This window comes from Geotrypetes seraphini, chromosome 9, assembly GCF_902459505.1.
Source record: "Geotrypetes seraphini chromosome 9, aGeoSer1.1, whole genome shotgun sequence".
Lineage (NCBI taxonomy): Eukaryota > Metazoa > Chordata > Amphibia > Gymnophiona > Dermophiidae > Geotrypetes > Geotrypetes seraphini.
Genome location: NC_047092.1, coordinates 34,402,312 through 34,425,892, shown reverse-complemented (window position 1 = coordinate 34,425,892; position 23,581 = coordinate 34,402,312). Strand labels below are relative to the sequence as shown.

General features: G+C 43.4%; 1 protein-coding gene across 2 annotated transcripts in view; it reads left to right on the top strand.

Annotated features, from left to right (window-relative positions):
• The window catches only part of LAMB4 (laminin subunit beta 4), a 188,627-nt gene that overhangs the window by 71,529 nt on the left and 93,517 nt on the right, over nt 1-23,581 (top strand). For both annotated transcript variants that reach the window (XM_033959726.1, XM_033959725.1), the window contains 2 exons: nt 18,230-18,309; nt 23,081-23,231. In XM_033959726.1, the coding sequence (XP_033815617.1) occupies nt 18,230-18,309; nt 23,081-23,231 (231 nt within the window). The remainder of the gene's footprint in view (nt 1-18,229; nt 18,310-23,080; nt 23,232-23,581) is intronic.

The following is a 23,581-nucleotide window of genomic DNA, read 5'->3' as shown; positions in this document are numbered from 1 at the left end:
GGAAGGTTTTCAACACAGTTCAATGACAGCAGATAATTCAGCCTAGATGAAGAAAGCATTTAGTTGATTGGTGAAAGAAACCATGCTGCTAATACGAATGAGCAGGGGTTCAGGTGAAAGAGGGATCCCTCGTTCTGCATCAACAGTGTTAGAAATGGTTGCAAATTGTACAGGTTTCTGGACAAGAGCTCTAGCAAAAGCAGGAACCAAACCTGACGTGGCCAAGGTGCTATGAGGATCATGGTGTCTCATTCTTGGCAAAGTGTGAGTAATTTCCCCGATGAGAGGTACTGGGGAAATGTGTAGAGGAATCTGTTCCCCCAATGTATAAGGAAGGCATCTGATGCAATGTGATGTGGAAATATATAGAGTCTGGAGCAGAAATGAGAAAGTTTGTTGATATGGGAGGACGCGAAGAGATATGTGTCTGATGTTCCCCATGTGGAGAAAATCTGTATTGAGATGGTTGTGCTGAGAGACCATTTGTGAAGCTGAAGAGCCCAGCTCAGTTTGTCTTCCAAGACATTCCACTTCCTACTACTTATCACTTATATAGCGCTGAAAGGCGTACGCAGCGCTGTGCATTTTGACATTTATAGAAGGTCCCAGCTCGGAAGAGCTTACAATCTAACTTGGACAGACAGACATGACATATAGGGTTGGGGATGCAGAACCCAAGGTGAGAATCAAAAGCACTCTCAAAGAAGTGGGCTTTTAACTGGGCCTTGAACACTGCCAGAGACAGAGCCTGCTATAGGGATGTGGGTAGCTTGTTCCAAGGCAGAAGGGCACAAAGGGAAGAAAGGAGGGCCTTACCAGCTTAGTGGAGCTCATGTGGGGATCATAGGGGGATAGTGAGGAGAGATAGTGAGGGGCAGCTGAGAGTGCATTTGTAGGTCAGTAAGAGGAGTTTGAATTGTATTTGGAAACAGATGGGAAGCCAATGAAGTGACTTTAGGAGAGGTATAATGAGAGTAAAGCGGCTCTCCCGGAATATGAGTCGTGCAGCCGAATTCTGGACGGATTGGAGGGGAGCAAGATGGCTAAGCGGAAGGCCTGAGAGTAGCGAGTTGAAGTAGTCTAAGCGCGAGGTAATGAGGGTGTGGGTAAGTGTTTTCATAGTGTGCTTAGAGAGGAAGGGTCAGATTTTGGTAATATTATAGAGGAAGAAGCGGCAGGTTTTAGCAATATCTTGTATCTGTGCAGTGAAAGAGAGAGAGGAGGCAAAGATGGCATTGAGATTATGAGCAGACAAAACAGGAAGGATGAGAGTGTTGTCCACAGAGATGGAGAATAAGGGAAGCGGAGAGGTGGGTTTAGGCGTAAAGATGAGTAGCTCTGTTTTATCCTTATTCAATTTTAGATGGCGGTGAGACATCCAGGTAGTAATGTTGGACAGGCAGGCTGAGACTCTGGGCTGGGTTTCAGTAGAGATATTTGGTGCAGAGAGGTAGTTCTGGGAGTCATCAGCATAAAGGTGATACTGGAAGCCATGGGAGGAGATCAGCGCTCCAAGTTAGCAAGTGTAGATTGAGAAAAGGAGCAGTCCCAGGACAGAGCCTTGAGGTACACCAATCGATAGTGGGAAGGCTGTGGAGGAGGAACCACCATTGCATACACTGAAGGTGAGACGGGAGAGATAGGAAGAAAACCAGGAGAGGACAGAATCATGGAATCCCAACAAGGACAGCGTATCAAAGAGTAGGCGATCATCAACAGTATCAAAGGCAGCAGACAGATCGAGAAGGATGAGGATAGAGTAGAGGCCCTTGGATCTGGCCAAGAACAGGTCATTGGAAACTTTAGTAAGGGAAGATTCTGTAGAATGCAGCAGCTGAAAGCCTGACTGAAGCGGATCCAGAATATCATGGGATGACAGGAAATCGAGGCAATGGCGGTTAACAGCATGTTCATGTAACTTGAATAAGAAGGGTAGGAGGGAGATGGGGCGATAGTTGGAGGGACACGTGGGGTCCAGTGAGGGTTTCTTGAGGAGGAGTGTGACAACGGTATGTTTGAAGGCATCAGGGATAGTTGCAGTGGAGAGCGATAGGTTGAGGATGTGACAGATAGGAGGGATGATAGGCGGCGAGAAAGCACCAAGTAGGTGAGTGGGAATTGGATCGGAGGAGCAGGTAGTGAATTTGGAGGATGAGAGATGTGTGGTTTCCTCCTCAGTGAACTCAGAGAAAGAGGAGAGGGTGGCAGATGTTGAGGGGAGGTTAGTAGAAGGGGCAAATGGAGGGAGGGGAGGAGGAAGCAGCCTGGTTGAGAGTTCAAAGTGAATCTTCTGAATTTTATCATAGAAGAACTCTGCCATTGTCTGGGGAGAAAGTGAAGAGGGGATAGGTGGCAAGGGTGCTTTGAGTAGGGAGTTTAACGAGGTAAAGAGACAGCGAGGATTGGAGTGAAGAGAAGTGGTTAAGTTGATATAGTATTCTTTTTAGGCAGCAAGAGAGCAGACTGGAATGATGTTAGCATGAATTTGAAGTGTATGAAGTCGGTGTGCACATGGAATTTAAGCCAGAGGCATTCAGCTTAACGGGCATATAAGCGCAGGTAGCAGATGTGGGGGGTGAGCCAGGGCTTGAGACTTTCATGCCTAATAGGACATGAGATTGGAGGAGCAAGGGTATCTAGAGAAGATGGTTTCATTGATAGTATTTTGTGATATAGTAGTTGAGGAGAGGGATGAGACAGCAGTGGAGAGGTCTGTGGAGTCAATAGCCTGAAAGTTCCTGAATGTGATGGTGGAGATTGGCAGGATCTGGGGGGGAGGGGGTTAGGGTTATGGTCAGAGAGGGGAAGGGTGGTATTGCAGAATTTGGTGGTAGAGCAGTTGGAGGATAGAATTAGGTCTAGGCAGTGTCCTTTCTGGTGTGTAGGTGTGGTGGAGCTCAGCAGGAGAATGTATGAGGATGTTAGAGCAAGGAACTTAGAGGCAAAGGAATCAGAGGTATCATCAACATGGATATTGAAGTCACCGAGGATGAGAAAAGGTTGACATGGATATTGAAGTCACCGAGGATGAGAGAAGGGGATGAGGACTCAAGGAAGGAGGAGAGCCAGGAGTCAAAGTCTGTGAGGACAGAAGAGTGGGACATATCGGGGAGTCGGTAGATAACTGCTACTTGGAGTGGTAGGGGAGCAAAAAGACGGATGGAATGGACTTCAAAGGGGGAAGAGCACTGAGATGGTGGTGAGAGAAGGGGTTGAAATCCGTAAGAAGGTGAGAGTAGTAGCCCCACACCTCCTCGATCAACCAGGCGAGGCATGTGGGAGAAAAGGTTGCCGCCATGACACAGGGCAGCAGCAGAGATACAGTCATCAGGGCAGATCCAAGTCTCTGTTAGTGCAAGCAAGTGGAGAGATCAAGAGATGAAGTGGTCATATATTAGGCAAGCTTGTTGGGAATGGAGCAGGCATTCCATAAGGCATAAGAGAAGGGCAGGGAGGAGGGGGTACGAGAGAAATAGAAATAAGGTTGGTGGTATTACAGGTTGGCCTGTAGGAGTAAGGTGGACTGTAAGAATAGGAAGTTGGTTGGGAGGACCAGGATTGGGATTGATGTCTCCAGCAAAAAGCAAGAGAAGGAAGAGGAAAGTATGGATGAGAGTAGGGGAGATGAGGGGGTACCTGCTGCTGCGACATGGGTGACATGCATGCAAGTAGAGAGGGGATGACCGAATGAGAGGGAGAAAGTGTAGGATCTTTAGAGTGGAGAAGAGGGTAAAGATAAGAGGAAGTGAGAGGCAGTGGGTTTAAAGAGTGGTGAAGTGTTAAGGTGTTCAATGGCTTAGGGAGAAGGGCAAGATTGGGGATGGTTAATATCAGCAGGGAAGTAAGGGAGTCATAACAGTGGAAGGGGAAGGGAAACTGAGAAGAAGCTTAATTGTGGATCAATCTAGAGAGCAGAAGGGCACACACGACGGTAGAATATATCAGTGTTGTAAAGAGGCAGTGAGGATGCAAAAAAATTTCTGCTCGCGCTTACAAGGATCACTCTTGATTGTGCAGTATCTTTTAAATCACCTGTCATGTGATTCAAGCAGTATAGGAGGGGAGGCAGTTGAGAGCAGGTAGGCAAAACAAGGGGTTTCTCAATTTGAGCCAGGAGGTGTGTCTCAGCAGAAAATAAAACTTTTAAAACCTACAGACAAACATATGCATAGGTATGAGCTACAGCAGTAAAAATGAAAAGTTTATATTAACAAAGAGGATTAACTGTTACATACAATATCAGAGGAAATTATGCATATATTCAAGACATGAGATGGAACAGAGTCCCTACCCCACCTGCTAAATAAACTGCTTTGAGAAGTACGTTGTGAGCAATTACCCAATTACAAATCAGGATTGCTTCCATGCAAAGGGGATGAGAACCTGTGCCCCCTTGACTGTTCAGATAGAACATGGCAACTTGATTGCCTGTACAAACAAGAACTACTTGATGAAGGAGATAATTCTTGAATGTTTTTAGAGAATTGCCTATTGTTCATAGTTCAAGAAGATTGATATAGAGGGTTTGTTCATGGTGAGATCATACTTGAAAGTAAAGGCCATCTAGATAAACATCACATCTGTGGTTAGACGTTTTTGATGTCAAGGGGAGGGAAGGCAAGCCCTCAAGTAGGATTATAAGGAATCATCCACCGTTGGAGAGAGTGATGGCAATCTGAAGTGACTTGAACTAGAGCAGAGAGATGTCCCATGGCTTGAGACCAATGGGTCAATAGGATCCATTATGAGACTCTGAGGTGATGATATATAAATGGAGTGACTTGCACCATTGATGCCATATGACCTAGAAGGCGTAACAGTGGGCAAGGGTGCAGACTGTGTGACACAGGTTAACGAGATTGTCTTCTCTCTGTTTCAGAAAAAAAAGCTCAACCCCAATATCCAGGAGAGCCCCAATAAATAGGAAAATACATGAAATCCCAATGTACGAAAGGTTGCTGCCACTACCACCAGGCATTTCATAAAATCTCAAGGGGCTGAAGCCAATCCGAAAGGCAAGACTTTGTACTGGAAATGTTGAGAACCCATGTAGAAGCAAAGATACTTTCTGTGAGCAGGTAGGATGGATATTTGAGTGTAAGTCTCTTTTAGAGGGCTATGTATGTTAATGCGCACAGTTTGGGCAATAAAATTCTGGAATTGGAGACTGAAATAATGAATGCAGACCTAGACGTGGTGGCAATATCCGAGACCTGGTTCATGGACTCGCACGGGTAGGATATGGTTATACCGGGCTACAACCTACTTCGTCGTGACAGAGAGGGCAAGTTAGGAGGAGGGGTAGCACTATACACTAAAGAAAACATCAAAACTACCAGAATCACAGATGTTAGATACACCGGGGAATCCCTCTGGGTGAACCTGGCCAGAGGGAATGAAAAATGCCTGTACCTTGGTGTGGTATATAGACCTCCAAGACAACAGGAAGACAAAGATATAAAATTGATCGAAGATATAGGGAACATCACTTTGCGTGGGGACACAGTACTGCTAGGGGACTTCAACATGCCCGATGCAGATTGGAATACACTCTCTGTGACTACCTGTGGCAGCAGAAGAATATTAACCTCCATAAAGGGTGCACATCTCAAACAAATGGTATTGGAGCCCACTAGAGACCAGGCGATACTGGACCTGGTACTCACCAACGGAGACAGCATCTCAGAAGTTTCAGTAGGCGATACGCTGGCCTCCAGCGACCATAACATGGTATGGCTTAACCTCAAGAAAGGTTTCTCTAGATCAAACACAGTGACGAAGATCCTCAACTTAAGAGGCACAGACTTCGAACGCATGGGAGATTTTGTCGATCGGGAGCTGCAAAACTAAGTACAAACTGACAATGTGGAGACTATGTGGTCAATTCTGAAATCCACCCTGCACGAAGCAACTAATCGCTATATAAAAACAGTTAGCAAAAGTCGGAGAAACAAAAGACCCCAGTGGTTCAGTACTGAAATTTTGGACCTCGTTAAAGAGAAGAAAAAAGCATTTATTGCCTACAAACATTTAGGAAAGCGGGAGGCAAAAGAAGACTATCTTGACAAGTCTAAAGCTGTCAAAAAGGCAGTCAGAGAGGCCAAGCTCAGAATAGAGGAGAATCTAGCGCGGAACATTAAGAAAGGGGATAAATCCTTCTTTAGGTATATTAGTGACAGGAAAAGAAACAAGGATGGGATAGAACGCCTTAGGCAATCGGACGGGAATTATGCAGAATTGGATTCCACTAAGGCCGAACTACTAAATACTTCTGCTCAGTCTTCACCTGTGAGGCGCCTGGATCCGGTCCACAGTTACGGACGAGGGAAAACCAGAAAGACCCATTTCAAGATTTCGAGTTAACGCCCAGTAGCGTCTACTGCGAACTTTCAAGACTCAAAGTAAACAAAGCCATGGGACCAGATAACCTACACCCCAGGGTGCTCAGAGAGTTGAGTGAAGTCCTGGCGGAACCATTATCCGTGCTCTTCAATCTTTCCCTAAGCACGGGAAGAGTCTCCTTGGACTAGAAAACAGCTAACGTTATTCCACTCCACAAAAAGGGCTGCAGGACAGAGACAGCAAACTACAGACCGGTAAGTCTCACATCCATAGTGAGCAAACTCATGGAAACACTGATAAAACAAAAGCTTGACACAATCCTGGACAAGGAAAATCTATATGATCCCCACCAACACGGATTTACCAAGGGCAGGTCATGCCAATCAAATCTGAATAGCTTCTTTGACTGGGTAACAAGACAACTGGATGCCGGGGAGTCCTTGGACGTAGTGTATTTGGACTTCAGCAAAGCTTTTGATAGCGTCCCACACCGCAGGTTATTGAACAAGCTGAAATCGCTGGGATTAGGGGAAACACCAAGGACTGGCTGAGCGGTAGACTTCAGAGGGTGGTGGTAAACAGTACCCCCTCCAAAACGTCATATGTAACCAGTGGAGTGCCGCAAGGCTCGATCTTGGGCCCGATCCTATTCAACATATTCATAAGTGATATGACCCAAGGGCTTAGAGGAAAAATATCATTGTTCGCCGACGACACCAAACTGTGCAACATAGTAGGTATAAGCACTTTGCCTGACAGTATGACGCAGGATCTACTACTATTGGAACAATGGTCATCGACTTGGCAGCTCAGCTTCAATGCTAAAAAAATGTAAAGTAATGCACCTGGGTACAAGAAATCCGTGCAGAACTTACACACTAAATGGTGAGACCTTAGCTAGGACCATGGCAGAACGTGATTTAGGAGTAATCATTAGTGATAACATGAAAACTGCCAATCAAGTGGAAAAGACTTCCTCCAAGGCAAGGCAAATGATGGGGTTGTATCCGTAGAGGTTTTGTCAGCAGGATGCCAGAAGTCATAATGCCGCTGTACAGATCCATGGTGAGACCTCATTTGGAATATTGTGTTCAATTCTGGAGACCTCATTACCGGAAAGATTTTCTGAAAATTGAGTCGGTTCAGCAAATGGCCACCAGGATGGTCTCGGGGCTCAAGGATCTCCCATATGAAGAAAGGCTGAATAAATTGCAGCTGTACTCACTTGAGTAACGGACAGAGAGAGGAGACATGATTGAGACATTTAAATATATTACGGGCCGTATCGAGGTGGAAGAGGATATATTCCGTCTTATAGGACTCTCGTCCACTAGAGGGCATCCACTGAAAATCAGGGGAGGGAAATTTCATGGTGATTCCAGAAAGTATTTCTTCACCGAAAGGGTGGTCGATCATTGGAACGAACTCCCACTGCAGGTGATTGAGGCCAGCAGCGTGTCAGATTTTAAAAATAAATGGGATATTCACGTGGGATCTCTAAGGGTGTAAAGGCAGGGGGGTGGGTCAGTATAATCAAGGGGATGGGTCCTTAGAGTAGGCAGACTTGATGGGCTATGGCCCTTTTCTGCCGTCATTTTCTATGTTTCTAGACAGCACAGCCTTTTTCAAGTAGAAGTAGAAGGGCTCCCAGAGGGTCCATGCAAAACTTCTCCTTCAAAAAGTAATTGTTTAGGCCCCGGAGATCTAAAATAGGCTGAAGACCTCAGGACTCTGAGTAGAACCCCATGGCATCTCTCCCATTCTATTGCGTTTAGCTGGAGAAGGGCTGAGAGCGAAGAAGGACCTTCTGGATACTCTTTTAATGGGTGATTTGGAGGTTTTCTGAGTGATGACTTGAAGCATTCACTGATCCGTTAAGATAAGAGTCCGGAATTGGGAGGAAGAAGCAGGGAAATGTTGGCAATGCTCTCTAGAAAGGAGTCAAAAAGATGACTGCTGTGTGGACTGAGGTTGTGATTTTTGTGTCCTTTGCTGTCTTGCATGAGATTGCTGTAGAACAGGCCTAGAAGATGATGAAGAAGGCTGATTGTAACACCTTTTGGTGCTATAAGAATAGAAATGTCTTGATGAGGCAGAATATCTTCTAGACAAGTAAGAAAATTGAAAAGTATGTGGTTTAGATAAAGTAATTTGAAAGGCGTTCTTGAACCAAAGGTTCCAAATTAGGCACTCCAAGCCAAGCCAAATGATACATTGCAATTGTCACCACAGATGTTCTTGAAGATAAACAAAAGTGTTGAAAGATCATCTAGCCATATATTTTCTCAAAGTGAACAAGTTCTTAGATAATTATCTTTGGGACATTGCTGTGAACAAGGCTGCCCTGTGAACTTCTAAAAGCTAAGTTACTCAGCATTTCATATTCTGCTCTTTTCACTGGTTTTCAGCATTATATCTGCTTAATTTCTCTTCTCCTCCCTGTTTCTTACTAAAAAAAATATTTAAAAAACACAAAAAAATAAACCCTTCTCTCCTCTGTTAAATCTTATTTCCTCTTCCTCTTCATAGGAAAAAGGGTAAGACTTATAGTCCCACCAACCCCAGGGACCACTATTCATATATAGAGACCCATATAATCAGGACTACTCAAATCAAGTCACTTCACAACCAATCAAGATGACCGGACCTTTATGTGAAGAAAATCAATAAAAACAAGAGAAAAAGGAAGCCGATATGGTTCTCCAACCTAGTGGCTGAGAAAATAAAGGCGAAAGAGTTGGCGTTCGTGAAATATAAAAAAAAAACCCAAGAAGAGGAGAGCAGAAAGGACTACAGGGTGAAACTGAAAGAAGCCAAGAGAGAGATACATTTGGCGAAGGCACAGGCGGAAGAACAAATGGCTAAAAATGTAAAAAAGGGAGATAAAAATTTTTTCAGATATATTAGTGAAAGGAGGAAGATAAAAAATGGAATTGCTAGGCTAAAAGATGCTGGGAACAAATATGTGGAGAGTGATGAGGAGAAAGCAAATGTGCTAAACAAATACTTCTGTTCTGTGTTCACAGAAGAAAATCCTGGAGAAGGACCGAGATTGTCTGGCAAAGTTACACGAGAAAATGGAGTAGATTCTGCGCCGTTCACGGAGGAGGGTGTTTATGAGCAACTTGAAAAACTGAAGGTGGACAAAGCGATGGGACCAGACGGGATCCATCCCAGGATACTAAGGGAGCTCAGAGAGGTTCTGGCGAGTCCTATTAAAGACTTGTTCAACAAATCTCTGGAGATGGGAGTGATTCCTGGGGATTGGAGGAGAGCGGATGTGGTCCCTATTCATAAAAGTGGTCACAGGGATGAAGCAGGAAACTACAGGCCGGTGAGCCTCACTTCAGTTGTTGGAAAAATAATGGAAGTGTTGCTGAAAGAAAGGATAGTGTACTTCCTTAAATCTAATGGGTTACAGGATCCGAGGCAACATGGCTTTACAAAAGGTAAATCGTGCCAAACGAACCTGACTGAATTTTTTGATTGGATGACCAGAGAGCTGGATCAATGACATATGCTAGATGTAATTTACTTGGATTTCAGCAAAGCCTTTGATACAGTTCCTCATAGGAGGTTGTTGAACAAACTTGAAGGGCTGAAGTTAGGACCCAAAGTGGTGAACTGGGTCAGAAACTGGCTGCCGGACAGACGCCAGAGGGTGGTGGTTAATGGAAGTCGCTCGAAGGAAGGAAAGGTGACTAGTGGAGTCCCTCAGTGTTCGGTGCTGGGGCCAATCCTGTTCAATATGTATGTGAGTGACATTGCTGAAGAGTTAGAAGGAAAAGTGTGCCTTTTTGCAGATGATACCAAGATTTATAACAGAGTAGACAACGAAGAGGGAGTGGAAAATATGAAAAAGGATCTGCAAAAGTTAGAGGAATGGTCTAATGCCTGGCAACTAAAATTCAATGCAAAGAAATGCAGAGTAATGCATTTTTGGGATTAATAATAGGAAGGAACCGTATATGCTCGGAGGAGAGAAGCTAATATGCACGGACGGGGAGAGGGACCTTGGGGTGATAGTGTCCGAAGATCTAAAGGAGAAAAAACAGTGTGACAAGGCAGTGGCTGCTGCCAGAAGGATGCTGGGCTGTATAAAGAGAGGCGTAGTCAGTAGAAGGAAGAAGGTATTGATGCCCCTGTACAGGTCATTGATGAGGCCCCACTTGGAGTATTGTGTTCAGTTTTGGAGACCGTATCTGGCGAAAGACGTAAGAAGACTTGAGGCGGTCCAGAGGAGGGCGACGAAAATGATAGGAGGCTTGCGCCAGAAGACGTATGAGGAGAGACTGGAAGCCCTGAATATGTATATCCTAGAGGAAAGGAGAGACAGGGGAGATATGATTCAGACGTTCAAATACTTGAAGGGTATTAACGTAGAACAAAATCTTTTCCAGAGAAAGGAAAATGGTAAAACCAGAGGACATAATTTGAGGTTGAGGGGTGGTAGATTCAGGGGCAATGTTAGGAAATTCTACTTTATGGAGAGGGTAGTGGATGCCTGGAATGCGCTCCGAGAGAGGTGGTGGAGAGTAAAACTGTGACTGAGTTCAAAGAAGCGTGGGATGAACACAGAAGATTTAGAATCAGAAAATAATATTAAATATTGAACTAGGCCAGTTACTGGGCAGACTTGCACGGTCTGTGTCTGTGTATGGCTGTTTGGTGGAGGATGGGCAGGGGAGGGCTTCAATGGATGGGAGGGTGTAGATGGGCTAGAGTAAGTCTTAACAGAGATTTTGGCAGTTGGAACCCAAGCACAGTACCGGGTAAAGCTTTGGATTCTTGCCCAGAAATAGCTAAGAAGAAAAATTAAAAAAAATAAAATAAAATAAAAAATTTAAATTGAATCAGTTTGGGCAGACTGGATGGACCATTCGGGTCTTTATCTGCCGTCATCTACTATGTTACTATGTTACTATGCTGAAACTGTTATAGCTTATCTGGAGGAAGGAATTCCTCAAAATCTGAGTTGTTTAAATAAGGATTTAAAATAATGGACATGTAGAATTGGTAGTCCATAATTCTAATGATGAGTATAGATGACTTCTCTTTCTGGAGGAGCAGAAGTGTAAGATCATGAGCTGCATGAATGCTTCAGGGCTGATTCCACAGCTAATGAATTATGTTGACGTTGTGTTTTGTCAAATCCTGGACACTTTTGAACTCTATACATTGTGTTTAATGTTTTAGGAGCTACCAGGACTGACAGGGAGTTCTCTCAGTTCTTAAATAATGCATTCATTTGGTGGTGCTTCAAAGTGAAGAAGTTCAAATAGTTCAAAGCAAGGCTCCTCCTGTTTCCATTCTGATGGTAAAGCTTGCTCTAACTGCCTTACAAAGCCAGTACTACTACTACTATTAATTATTTCTAGAGCACTACCAGATATACCAGAATCCTGTGTTTTAGGGTAGCACTGATAGAACCTGCAGTTTTGTTTAAAATACTGTGTTTTAGGTGGTATAGAGCCTATATTTCTGGTTCCTGTGGCTCAGGGTGACTAAAGTAGGGAAAATCCTGTTATAAATCCTGTGTTTTAGGGTATCACTGATAGAACCTGCAGTTTTGTTTAGGTGGTATAGAGCCTATATTTCTGCCTTACTAGTAGTCTTACTTATAGTCCCACCAACCCCAGGGACCACTATTCATATATAGAGACCCATATAATCAGGACTACTCAAATCAAGTCACTTCACAACCAAACAAGATGACCTTTATTCTATGCAATCACTGTGGTGCTTTAATTCCAAGACATACTATTTGGAGGCTTAAGGCTTGCCCCATCTGTCTTCAACTTGCCAGTATTAAGGAGGAGCTCTGCAAACTTAAACAGGAATTGAATACAATTAAAGCAGCTTCCATCACTCCACAAAATCATACCAACTTACCACCTCTACCTCAAAGAATAAAACAGCCCAGGAATAAATGGGTCACACTAGGCTCAGGAAGACTGCGACATGTAACACAGAAACATCCACCTTCACTAATATTACATCTACAGAATTCCTTCGCTCCACTAGTGCACTGCGATACTCAGGAAAACAGAAGGGAGGTGGGACTGGAACCAATGAAGGAAACTCAAGAGAACAAGAGCACCCTAAGTACAAATAAAAAAGCCAAAAACAGAAAACTATTACTGTTGGGGGATTCCATCATCAGAGGCATTAACCTTGGAACACAGGGCGAGGAGTCCAAAATAGTGAAATGTCTTCCAGGATCCTCAGCTACCAGGAGTTCCAGGCAAATACTGACTATAATTAAGGAAGAAACTAAGGATTTTGACACTGATGTTGTTATCCATCTGGGAACAAATGACCTGGCCAACAACTCCACACTTGCAGCACAGAAAGCTTTTCGGGAGCTTGGTGAGGGCGTGAAACCTTTTGTAAAGACTTTAGCTTTTTCTGAAATACTGCCTGCATATGGAAAAGGAGAGCAAAGAGTGAAAAACACAGAGGACTTTAATAGATGGCTCAGAGCCTGGTGTCATCAAGAAGGCTTCAGGTACATAGGAGGATGGGGAAATACATGGAAGGACAAGAAGCTATATTGCACTGATGGGCTACATATTACTACATCAGGAAAAAGAAACCTTGCAGAGAAATTTAGACAATATGTTTCAAGGCATTTAAACTAGAAGGTGGGGGTGGTGTATGTACGAAGGACAATTATAGAGACCACCCCCTGCAAAAGAAAAGATGTGATAGTAGTAAAGGCTGCAACATAAGCAATATCAGCAACTCATTTCTTAGTATTGCAACGGAAAGTGAAACGACACAAAAATCTATACGAAAAAGGAGATTATCGCTGAAAAATAGCTGGAAAGCGATGACCACAAATGCTCGCAGTCTAAGCAACAAAGTTCATGATCTGCAAGCCCTGATATTAGAGGCAGATCTAGATATTGTTGCTATCACAGAGACATGGTTCAGTGAATCACATGGATGGGATGCAAACATACCGGGATATAATCTTTTTAGGAAGGACAGAGATGGTCATAAAGGTGGAGGAGTAGCTCTCTATGTAAAGATCAATATCCAAGCGACCGAAATGCAAGGGACCTGGGGAGAGGAAGAAGCGATATGGATTGCTCTGAAAAGAGAAGATGGAACTTCTATCTACGTGGGTGTAGTCTACAGACCTCCGACTCAATCGCAGCAAATTGATAAGGATCTGATTGTGGATATCCAAAAGTTTGGAAGGAAAGAGGAGGTTCTGCTGTTGGGAGATTTCAACCTGCCGGATGCGGACTGGAATGTTCCGTCTGCGGAATCAGAAAGAAGTAGGGAGATTGTGGATGCCTTTCAAGAGGCTCTGCTCAGACAAATGGTGACGGAACCCACAAGTGAAAAAGCGATATTGGATCTGGTCCTCACAAATGGAGAGAGTATCTCTAATGTTCGAGTGGGTGCTCACCTGGGTAGTAGCGATCATCAAACGGTTTGGTTTGATATAACGGCTAAAGTGGAGAGCGGCCGCACGATACTTAAAGTCCTAGATTTCAAACGTACGGACTTTAATGCAATGGGAAAGTACCTGAAGAAAGAGCTGTTAGGATGGGAGGACATAAGAGAAGTGGAAAGACAGTGGTCTAAGCTGAAAGGAGCGATAAAAATGGCTACGGACCTTTATGTGAAGAAAATCAATAAAAACAAGAGAAAAAGGAAGCCGATATGGTTCTCCAACCTAGTGGCTGAGAAAATAAAGGCGAAAGAGTTGGCGTTCATGAAATATAAAAAAACCCAAGAAGAGGAGAGCAGAAAGGACTACAGGGTGAAATTGAAAGAAGCCAAGAGAGAAATACGTTTGGCGAAGGCACAGGCGGAAGAACAAATGGCTAAAAATGTAAAAAAGGGAGATAAAAATTTTTTCAGATATATTAGTGAAAGGAGGAAGATAAAAAATGGAATTGCTAGGCTAAAAGATGCTGGGAACAAATATGTGGAGAGTGATGAGGAGAAAGCAAATGTGCTAAACAAATACTTCTGTTCTGTGTTCACAGAAGAAAATCCTGGAGAAGGACCGAGATTGTCCGGCAAAGTTACACGAGAAAATGGAGTAGATTCTGCGCCGTTCACGGAGGAGGGTGTTTATGAGCAACTTGAAAAACTGAAGGTGGACAAAGCGATGGGACCAGACGGGATCCATCCCAGGATACTAAGGGAACTCAGAGAGGTTCTGGCGAGTCCTATTAAAGACTTGTTCAACAAATCTCTGGAGACGGGAGTGATTCCTGGTGATTGGAGGAGAGCGGATGTGGTCCCTATTCATAAAAGTGGTCACAAGGATGAAGCAGGAAACTACAGGCCGGTGAGCCTCACTTCAGTTGTTGGAAAAATAATGGAAGTGTTGCTGAAAGAAAGGATAGTATATTTTCTTGAATCTAATGGGTTACAGGATCCGAGGCAACATGGCTTTACTAAAGGTAAATCGTGCCAAACGAACCTGATTGAATTTTTTGATTGGGTGACCAGAGAGCTGGATCGAGGACATATGCTAGATGTAATTTACTTGGATTTCAGCAAAGCCTTTGATACAGTTCCTCATAGGAGGCTGTTGAACAAACTTGAAGGGCTGAAGTTAGGACCCGAAGTGGTGAACTGGGTCAGAAACTGGCTGTCGGACAGACGCCAGAGGGTGGTGGTTAATGGAAGTCGCTCGAAGGAAGGAAAGGTGACTAGTGGAGTCCCTCAGGGTTCGGTGCTGGGGCCAATCCTGTTCAATATGTATGTAAGTGACATTGCTGAAGGGTTAGAAGGAAAAGTGTGCCTTTTTGCAGATGATACCAAGATTTGTAACAGAGTAGACACCGTAGAGGGAGTGGAAAATATGAAAAAGGATCTGCAAAAGTTAGAGGAATGGTCTAATGCCTGGCAACTAAAATTCAATGCAAAGAAATGCAGAGTAATGCATTTGGGGATTAATAATAGGAAGGAACCGTTTATGCTGGGAGGAGAGAAGCTGATATGCACGGACGGGGAGAGGGACCTTGGGGTGATAGTGTCCGAAGATCTAAAGGCGAAAAAAAAGTGTGACAAGGCAGTGGCTGCTGCCAGAAGGATTCTGGGCTGTATAAAGAGAGGCGTAGTCAGTAGAAGGAAGAAGGTGTTGATGCCCCTGTACAGGTCATTGGTGAGGCCCCACTTGGAGTATTGTGTTCAGTTTTGGAGACCGTATCTGGCGAAAGACGTAAGAAGACTTGAGGCGGTCCAGAGGAGGGCGACGAAAATGATAGGAGGCTTGCGCCAGAAGACGTATGAGGAGAGACTGGAAGCCCTGAATATGTATACCCTAGAGGAAAGGAGAGACAGGGGAGATATGATTCAGACGTTCAAATACTTAAAGGGTATTAACGTAGAACAAAATCTTTTCCAGAGAAAGGAAAATGGTAAAACCAGAGGACATAATTTGAGGTTGAGGGGTGGTAGATTCAGGGGCAATGTTAGGAAATTCTACTTTACGGAGAGGGTGGTGGATGCCTGGAATGCGCTCCCGAGAGAGGTGGTGGAGAGTAAAACTGTGACTGAGTTCAAAGAAGCGTGGGATGAACACAGAAGATTTAGAATCGGAAAATAATATTAAAGATTGAACTAGGCCAGTTACTGGGCAGACTTGTACGGTCTGTGTCTGTGCATGGCCGTTTGGAGGAGGATGGGCAGGGAAGGGCTTCAATGGCTGGGAGGGTGTAGATGGGCTGGAGTAAGTCTTAACAGAGATTTCGGCAGTTGGAACCCAAGCACAGTACCGGGAAAAGCTTTGGATTCTCGCCCAGAAATAGCTAAGAAGAAAAAAAAAAAAAAAATTTAAATTGAATCAGGTTGGGCAGACTGGATGGACCATTCGGGTCTTTATCTGCCGTCATCTACTATGTTACTATGTTACGTAGTGCTGTACAGAGTCACAAAGACAGAGAAACATAGAGTATGACGGCAGAAAAGGGCCAGCGGCCCAACAAGTCTACCCACTCAAGAACCCCACCTGTTTGTCCCAACGTCTCTTGAAGTCGAGCAGGTTACTGGCCTTGACTACCTGGCGTGGAAGACCATTCCATCGATCAATCACCCTATCGGTGAAAAAGTATTTCCTAGTGTCACCATGCAATCTTCCCCCCTTAAGTTTTAGCGGATGTTCTCTTGTCGCCGTGGGACCCGTAAGAAGAAAGATTTCTTCCTCCACCTCAATGCGGCCCGTGATGTATTTGAATGTTTCTATCATGTCCCCCCTTTCGCTGCGCTCTTCGAGAGAGTATAAGCGCAGTCTGCTCAGACGCTCTTCGTATGGGAGATCTCTAAGTCCCGAGACCATCCTAGTGCCATTCTCTGGATCGACTCCATTCTCTTCACATCCTTTTGATAGGGTGGCCTCCAAAACTGGACAAAGTACTCCAGGTGCGGTCTCACCATGGATCTGTATAACGGCAGTATGACTTCAGGCTTTTGGCTGATAAAGCTCCTTCTGATGCAACCCAGCATTTGTCTAGCCTTGGCTGTAGCTTTCTCCACCTGATCGGCAGCTTTCATATCTTCCCGGATGATTACTCCTAAGTCCCTTTCTGCAACAGTTCTTGTTAAGTTCTCACCATTCAAGGTGTATGTTCTGCATGGATTTCTGTTACCAAGATGCATTACTTTACATTTCTTGGCATTAAAATTTTGTTGCCAAGTACTGGACCATTGTTCTAGTAAACGTAGATCCTGCTCCATAGCGTTGGGCCTGGTTTCGCTGTCAAGTTCCATTGCCTTGCCCACAACGTTGCATAGTTTGGCGTCATCGGCAAATAATGTAATTTTGCCTCAAAGTCCCTGAGTTAGATATTAAATAGCATCGGGCCCAAGACCGAGCCCTGTGACACTCCACTGGTCACTCTCGACGTTTTTGATGGAATACCGTTTATCATTACCCTTTGAAGTCTGCCGCTAAGCCAGTCTTCTACCCATTTAGACAGTGTTTCTCCTAGTCCTATCACATTTATCTTGTTTAACAACCTACGGTGTAGGACACTATCAAAAGCCTTGCTGAAGTCTAAATGCACGACGTCCAGGGACTCTCCCCCATCCAGTTTTTTTGTTACCCATTCAAAGAATCTTATCAGATTAGATTGACAAGACTTTTCCTTTGTAAAGCCATGTTGGTGGGGATCACTTAATCTTTTGTCGTCCAGAATAGTGTCCAATCTATTTTTAATCAATGTTTCCATGAGTTTACTCACTATTGATGTGAGACTCCCCGGTCTGTAATTTTCAGCCTCTGACCTGCATCCCTTTTTGTGGAGTGGAATAACGTTGGCAGTTTTCCAGTCCAAGGGAACTTTTCCCTTGCTTAGGGAAAGATTGAAAAGCTCGGCTAACGGTTCTGCCAGGACATCTCTCAATCCTTGAAGTACTTTGGGGTGTAGATTATCCTGCTTGAATGAGTTCACAATCTAATCAATCAAGATAGATAAACAAGATGTCAGGGTGCAGTTGGAAGAGACAGAGTATCAAGGAGGCAGCCTAATATCTTGAGGGAAGATTCAAATGAGAGAGAATGACCTTTCAGCACTGGCACTACAGTAGCAGTTAAAGCTGCACATGTGATCTATATAACCTTGGATTTTGTAGGATTTGGCTTTAAGCAATGGGTCTCTAGCCAAGAAGCAACTGTTGATAAGTATGCATTGAACAGAGAGTGATCTGGGCAAGAAGGGTCACTACATGCAATTTTGCAACTATTTGGGATTCTGCCAGGTACTTGTGATCTGGATTGGTCACTTCTAGAAGCAGGGTACTGGGCTAGATGGACCATTGGTCTGTCCCAGTATGGCTGTTCTTATGTTATGTTCTTATCAACTGAATGTCATCTTCATACCCAATCAAAATCCAATGATTCTCTTCTGTATTGCAGCCAGGATTCTGGGGACTTGGCAGTACTTCATTTGGCTGTTCTCCTTGTGACTGTGATATCGGAGGGGCCCACAGTGACTTGTAAGTAGAGGAATTGCTAAAACATCTTGTGTTCTAATGGATCTAGTATGGGCTTAGATTAGCAAAAATAGCTGAGAAATGGTCATGAGGCTTAGCAGTAGTGACTGCAGCAGCTACCAGTAGTTCCTTTGTTTCCACTTGGGAATGGAGAACAGTCCTGGTGATGCCAACTGGGAGGAAAATCCCAGTCTACAATCATGTATCAGACACAGTGAGAAAACGGAACCATGGGGAGCAGAGAAATGTATCAGAGGCAATAAGCTCATAAAAAGTTCTGTTGGTTCTCCCTCCCATGCACTAGAAAGTCTGAAGTGCAACTGAAGGTGTCAAGTGTCCAGTTTATTTGATTATATTGCTCATCAAGACAGATTGAGCAGTTTAGAAAACTAAAGCAGAATATTACAGATTAAGACATAAAAGGGGCACTAATGGATTTAGAGGGCGCTAAATGCTACGAAGTTCACAGGAATAAAATGGGCATACACTAAATCCATTAGTGCCTCTTAGTAAAAGGAGCCAAAGATATGAAATAACAGATAATAATTACATATTTGTATTATTGTATCTGTGCTTTTATATTGCTTAGTCGATCATTTAATTGTTGTGCTGTTATAGTTCACTTAGGTTTAACAATATGATAGTTCCGTAAATTGGCACCTCCTTTGTGGTTCCCCAATGCTGCACAGGGAGCAGCAGTCTATAACATCAGGATGCCCTGATGCCTTTGGTATGATAAAAAGAAGGTGTATCTTGTTATGACAGGTTAATAGCATGTAATAAGTGGGTGCACCTAAATGCACTTAATATGCACATCTTATAGTAAAGAACATAAGAAATGCCTTCACCGGATCAGACCCTAGGTCCATCTAGTCCGGCGACCCGCACACGCGGAGGCCAAGCTAGGTGTTCTCTACTGGACACCTTGTTTACCCTTGTCCCTCAATGTGATTTGCATGAAGATATGCATCCAACTTGCCCTTAAATCCCAGAATGGTGGTCTCTGTCACAACCTCCTCCGGGAGAGAATTCCAGGCGTCCACCACTCGCTGTGTGAAGCAGAACTTCCGGATATTAGTCCTGAGTCTGCCTCCCCTAAGTTTTAGTCCATGACCTCTTGTTCGAGTCACTGTTGACAATGTGAATAACGAAGATTCTTGCTCCATTTTGTCGAAACCTTTTAGTATTTTAAAAGTCTCTATCATATCCCCTCGCAGCCTTCTCTTCTGGAGGGTAAACAATCCCAGTTTATCGAGGCGTTCTTCATAACTCAAATTCTTCATACCATCTATTAGTTTTATGGCTCATCTCTGCACCCTCTCTAGTAGGGTTATATCTTTCTTTAGGTAGGGAGACCAGTGTTGGACACAGTATTCCAAGTGTGGTCTGACCATTGCTCTATAAAGCGGCATTATGACATCCGCCGATCTACGCATGATGCCCTTCTTTATCATACCAAGCATCCTGTTTGCTTTCTTTGCCGCCGCTGCATATTGAGCCGACGGCTTCAGGGTCCTGTCTATCAGTACCCCCAGGTCCCTTTCTTGTTCGCTCTTGCCCAATGTTACACCTAACATTTTATATTCTTGTTCTTTGTTATGCCTTCCCAGGTGCATCACTTTGCATTTTTCTATATTAAATTTCATCTGCCACTTTTCCGCCCATTTCTCCAGTTGGTTCAAATCTCTTTGAAGTGCGTCTCTGTCTATTTGCGACCCAACTGCCCGACATAGTTTTGTGTCATCTGCAAACTTGATTATGTTACTTGTTGTTTCCTCTTCTAGGTCATTTATGTAGATATTGAACAAGATGGGCCCAAGAACCGATCCCTGGGGCACGCCGCTCGTCACCTTCTCCCAGTCCAAGAACTTCCCATTTATGCTCACCCTCTGCAATCTGTTCTCCAGCCATTTGCCTATCCATCTTAGTATATCCCCATTTATTCCATGTCTTTGTAGTTTCCTCATGAGCCTTGCATGTGGTACCTTGTCGAATGCTTTCTGGAAGTCCAAGTATACGATATCCACTGGTTCTCCACTATCAATATGTTGGTTCACCTTCTCAAAAAATTGAAGCAAATTTGTCAAACATGACTTCCCCTTCCTGAAACCATGTTGACTAGCTCTCATCAGGTCATGATTATCCAGGTGCTGCACTGTGCTATCTTTGATTAGTGCTTCAACCATCTTCCCAGGAACCGACGTAAGACTCACAGGTCTGTAGTTTCCTGGTTCTCCCCTTGATCCCTTTTTAAAGATTGGGATGATATTTGCTATCCTCCAGTCGTCTGGTATTTGTCCGGTTCTAATTGACAAGTTGGCTAGGGATTGTAACAGTTCTCCGATTTCTACCTTAAGCTCCTTAAGCACTCTCGGGTGAATTCCATCCGGTCCAGGGGATTTATCGCTTTTTAGTTTATCGATCTGATAGTATATCATGTCCAAATCCACATTCACTGTGGTGAGGCTTTCCTCAATTTCTCCCTTGAATACTCTCCCTGGTTCAGGTATTGTTGCAGTGTTCTCTTTGGTAAAGACAGACGCAAAGAATGAATTTAGTCTATCTGCAATCTGTTTGTCTTCCTTGATGTACCCTTTCTTTCCTAGGTCGTCGAGAGAGCCCACTGCCTCTTGTGCTTGTTTTTTTCCTTTTATATATCTAAAAAAGGGCTTGAAGTTCTTGGCTTCCTGCGCAATCTTTTCCTCATAGACCTTTTTTGCCTCTCTTACCGCCTTGTGACACTTCTTCTGGTCAACCTTGTGAATGTTCCAGACCTCAATTGTTTGTTCCTGTTTCCATTTTTTAAACGAGTTCCTCTTTTCCCTTATCGCATCTTTCACCTCCTTAGTTAGCCAAGCTGGTTCTCTTTTGTTCTTATTTTTCCTTCCTTTGGATATCTGCGGGATGTAGAGATTCTGCGCTTCAATGATGGTATTTTTTAGTAGGGACCATGCTTGTTCGACCGTTTTGAGTTTATCCGTCCTTTTCTTGAGCCGCTTTTTTACCATGGCTCTCATGTTGTCATATTTCCCTTTTCTGAAGTTAAAGGTTGTGGTTTGAATCTTGGTTCGTTTCCTCTTCCCGATGCCTATTTTAAAGTTGATCATGCTGTGATCGCTCGTCCCCAGCGGGACCGTGACTTCTACTTCCGATGTCCTTCCAGTTATGCCATTCAGGACCAAGTCCAAAGTAGCGGTTCCTCTTGTCGGTTCTTCTACCATTTGTTCCAGGAAACAGTCCCCTACTGTTTCCAGGAATTTTGTTTCCTTGCCGCAGTTTGAGGTTCCAAGGTTCCAGTTTATTCCTGGAAAGTTAAAGTCTCCCATGATCGTTACGTTACCCATTTTACATCTATGGTTGATTTCCTCAATCATTTCAGCATCTGTTTCCTCCGTCTGTCCTGGGGGTCGATAAAAGAGTCCAATTTTTGTGTCTGCTTCGTATTGTCCGGGAATCTTAATCCAGAGGGATTCCAGTTTTTCTTTTTCTTCTGTCTTTCCTACTCTGATAGACTCTACTCCTTCATGGACATAGAGGGCAATACCTCCCCCTTTTTGACTATTCTATCTCTTCTATATAGTTTGTAGCCCTGCAGTACTGTGTCCCATTCATTTTCCTCGTTCCACCATGTATTCTATAAGAGTGCATGTTGATGCTTGACATGCCTTATTCCACTCCACTCATGCTCCTCCTCCATGTACTCCTCTTCCCCATACACAAGATTACAGTATAAGCGCATAAATGCAAGTGGTGCATATTTCTGTATTTATGTGTAAAAATACAGGCTCGCCTTTTATAAAATTGCTCTGTATACAAATAGTAAAACATGTATATAAAATTAACATAATATAAAACATAATATGATACAGTAGAAAGGATAAGAGTAATGCAGGTCAGTACTTTAAGGGTTACCAGATCCCTGAAACTCCCTTTATTCTCCAGAAACAGACACCAGAACTTAAAGAATTCAAAGAACTTTTGGTAGAGGGGTGACCTAAAAGCGACTTTTCCTACCAAGATGAGGTATGGTGGGAGGGAGGTAAGCTGAAGAGGACACTCAAGAGAAATTGAAGTCCTGTCTGATGGCAGAACACATTGTGTTTTTAGAGGGCAGATTTTGGACTGATTGGCTGTTAAAGGAGTCCATCAGAGATTTTAAAATATAGAGATTTGTACATGAAAAAAAAAATTTTTCAGTTTGTTTTTTGTTTGCTGTTCTTCTTTCTTTTTTTCCTGAATTTTGGGTATTTTTGATTCATTTCACACATTTGATTCAATAAACATTTTTTAGCACACAAAACATTTTCACGTGTGCAAAAGATTGTACGCCTGTTAATTCATGTTAACATGCTATATCAACTTTGCATGCACTAAATTTAAGGTTTGTTAATAAACCAAATGCATGCTAATGAATGCACATCCTTAAATAAGATGGATTTCAGGTGTTCAGCAGATATGGAGGGAGCTAAAGTCAAGACAAGAACATTATGGGCTTCTTTTACAAATCCATGGTAGTGGCTACAGTAATTGCTACAACGCCCACAAGGATTTATTTTTTATTTTAAAAAGTATATACTGTCCAATAACTAGGCGGTTTACATCTTCACATATACAGTATAATATTCAAACACAAAACATCAAATAACAATATCATACCATATTCTCTGATTAGAATTTGGGAGTCAGAGCATTTGCGGCATGGCAACCGCTACCATGGCTCTGTAAAAGGGGGATATATGTACTAAAAAGCTTTTAATTTGTTCTTTTATCATAGATGCTCTCCCACTGATGGTCAGTGTGAATGTCTTCCTAATATAATAGGCCGTCAATGTAATGAACCTGCTTTTGGCTACTTTTTTGTGCCACTGGATTATTACATCTATGAAGCTGAAAGTGCGCTGCCTCTTCCTGGATCTGCATCTTATGTATGTATATGTATATATGTATATGTATATAATATTTCACTGAGGTTAACAAACCAGCAATTTAAATTTGCAGTATTTCATAAGGAGGGGCACATTCGATAGGACATCTAAGTCCAAATTTGGGCATTGGAGGCAGAGAAAAGTCCATTTTTGACACCCAAACTGCTAGACGTCTAAAATTTTTCTTTTTTGAAAATCATCTATTTGGACTTCTTAGCCATCAGAACGTCTAGGCTTCCAGAACATCTAGCTTTATTTGCCATTTTTACCACAAAAACGTCCAAGTTAGAAACGTCCAAATCATTTAGACATGGGAGGGGCCAGAATTGTAATAGACTGACCACACAGAT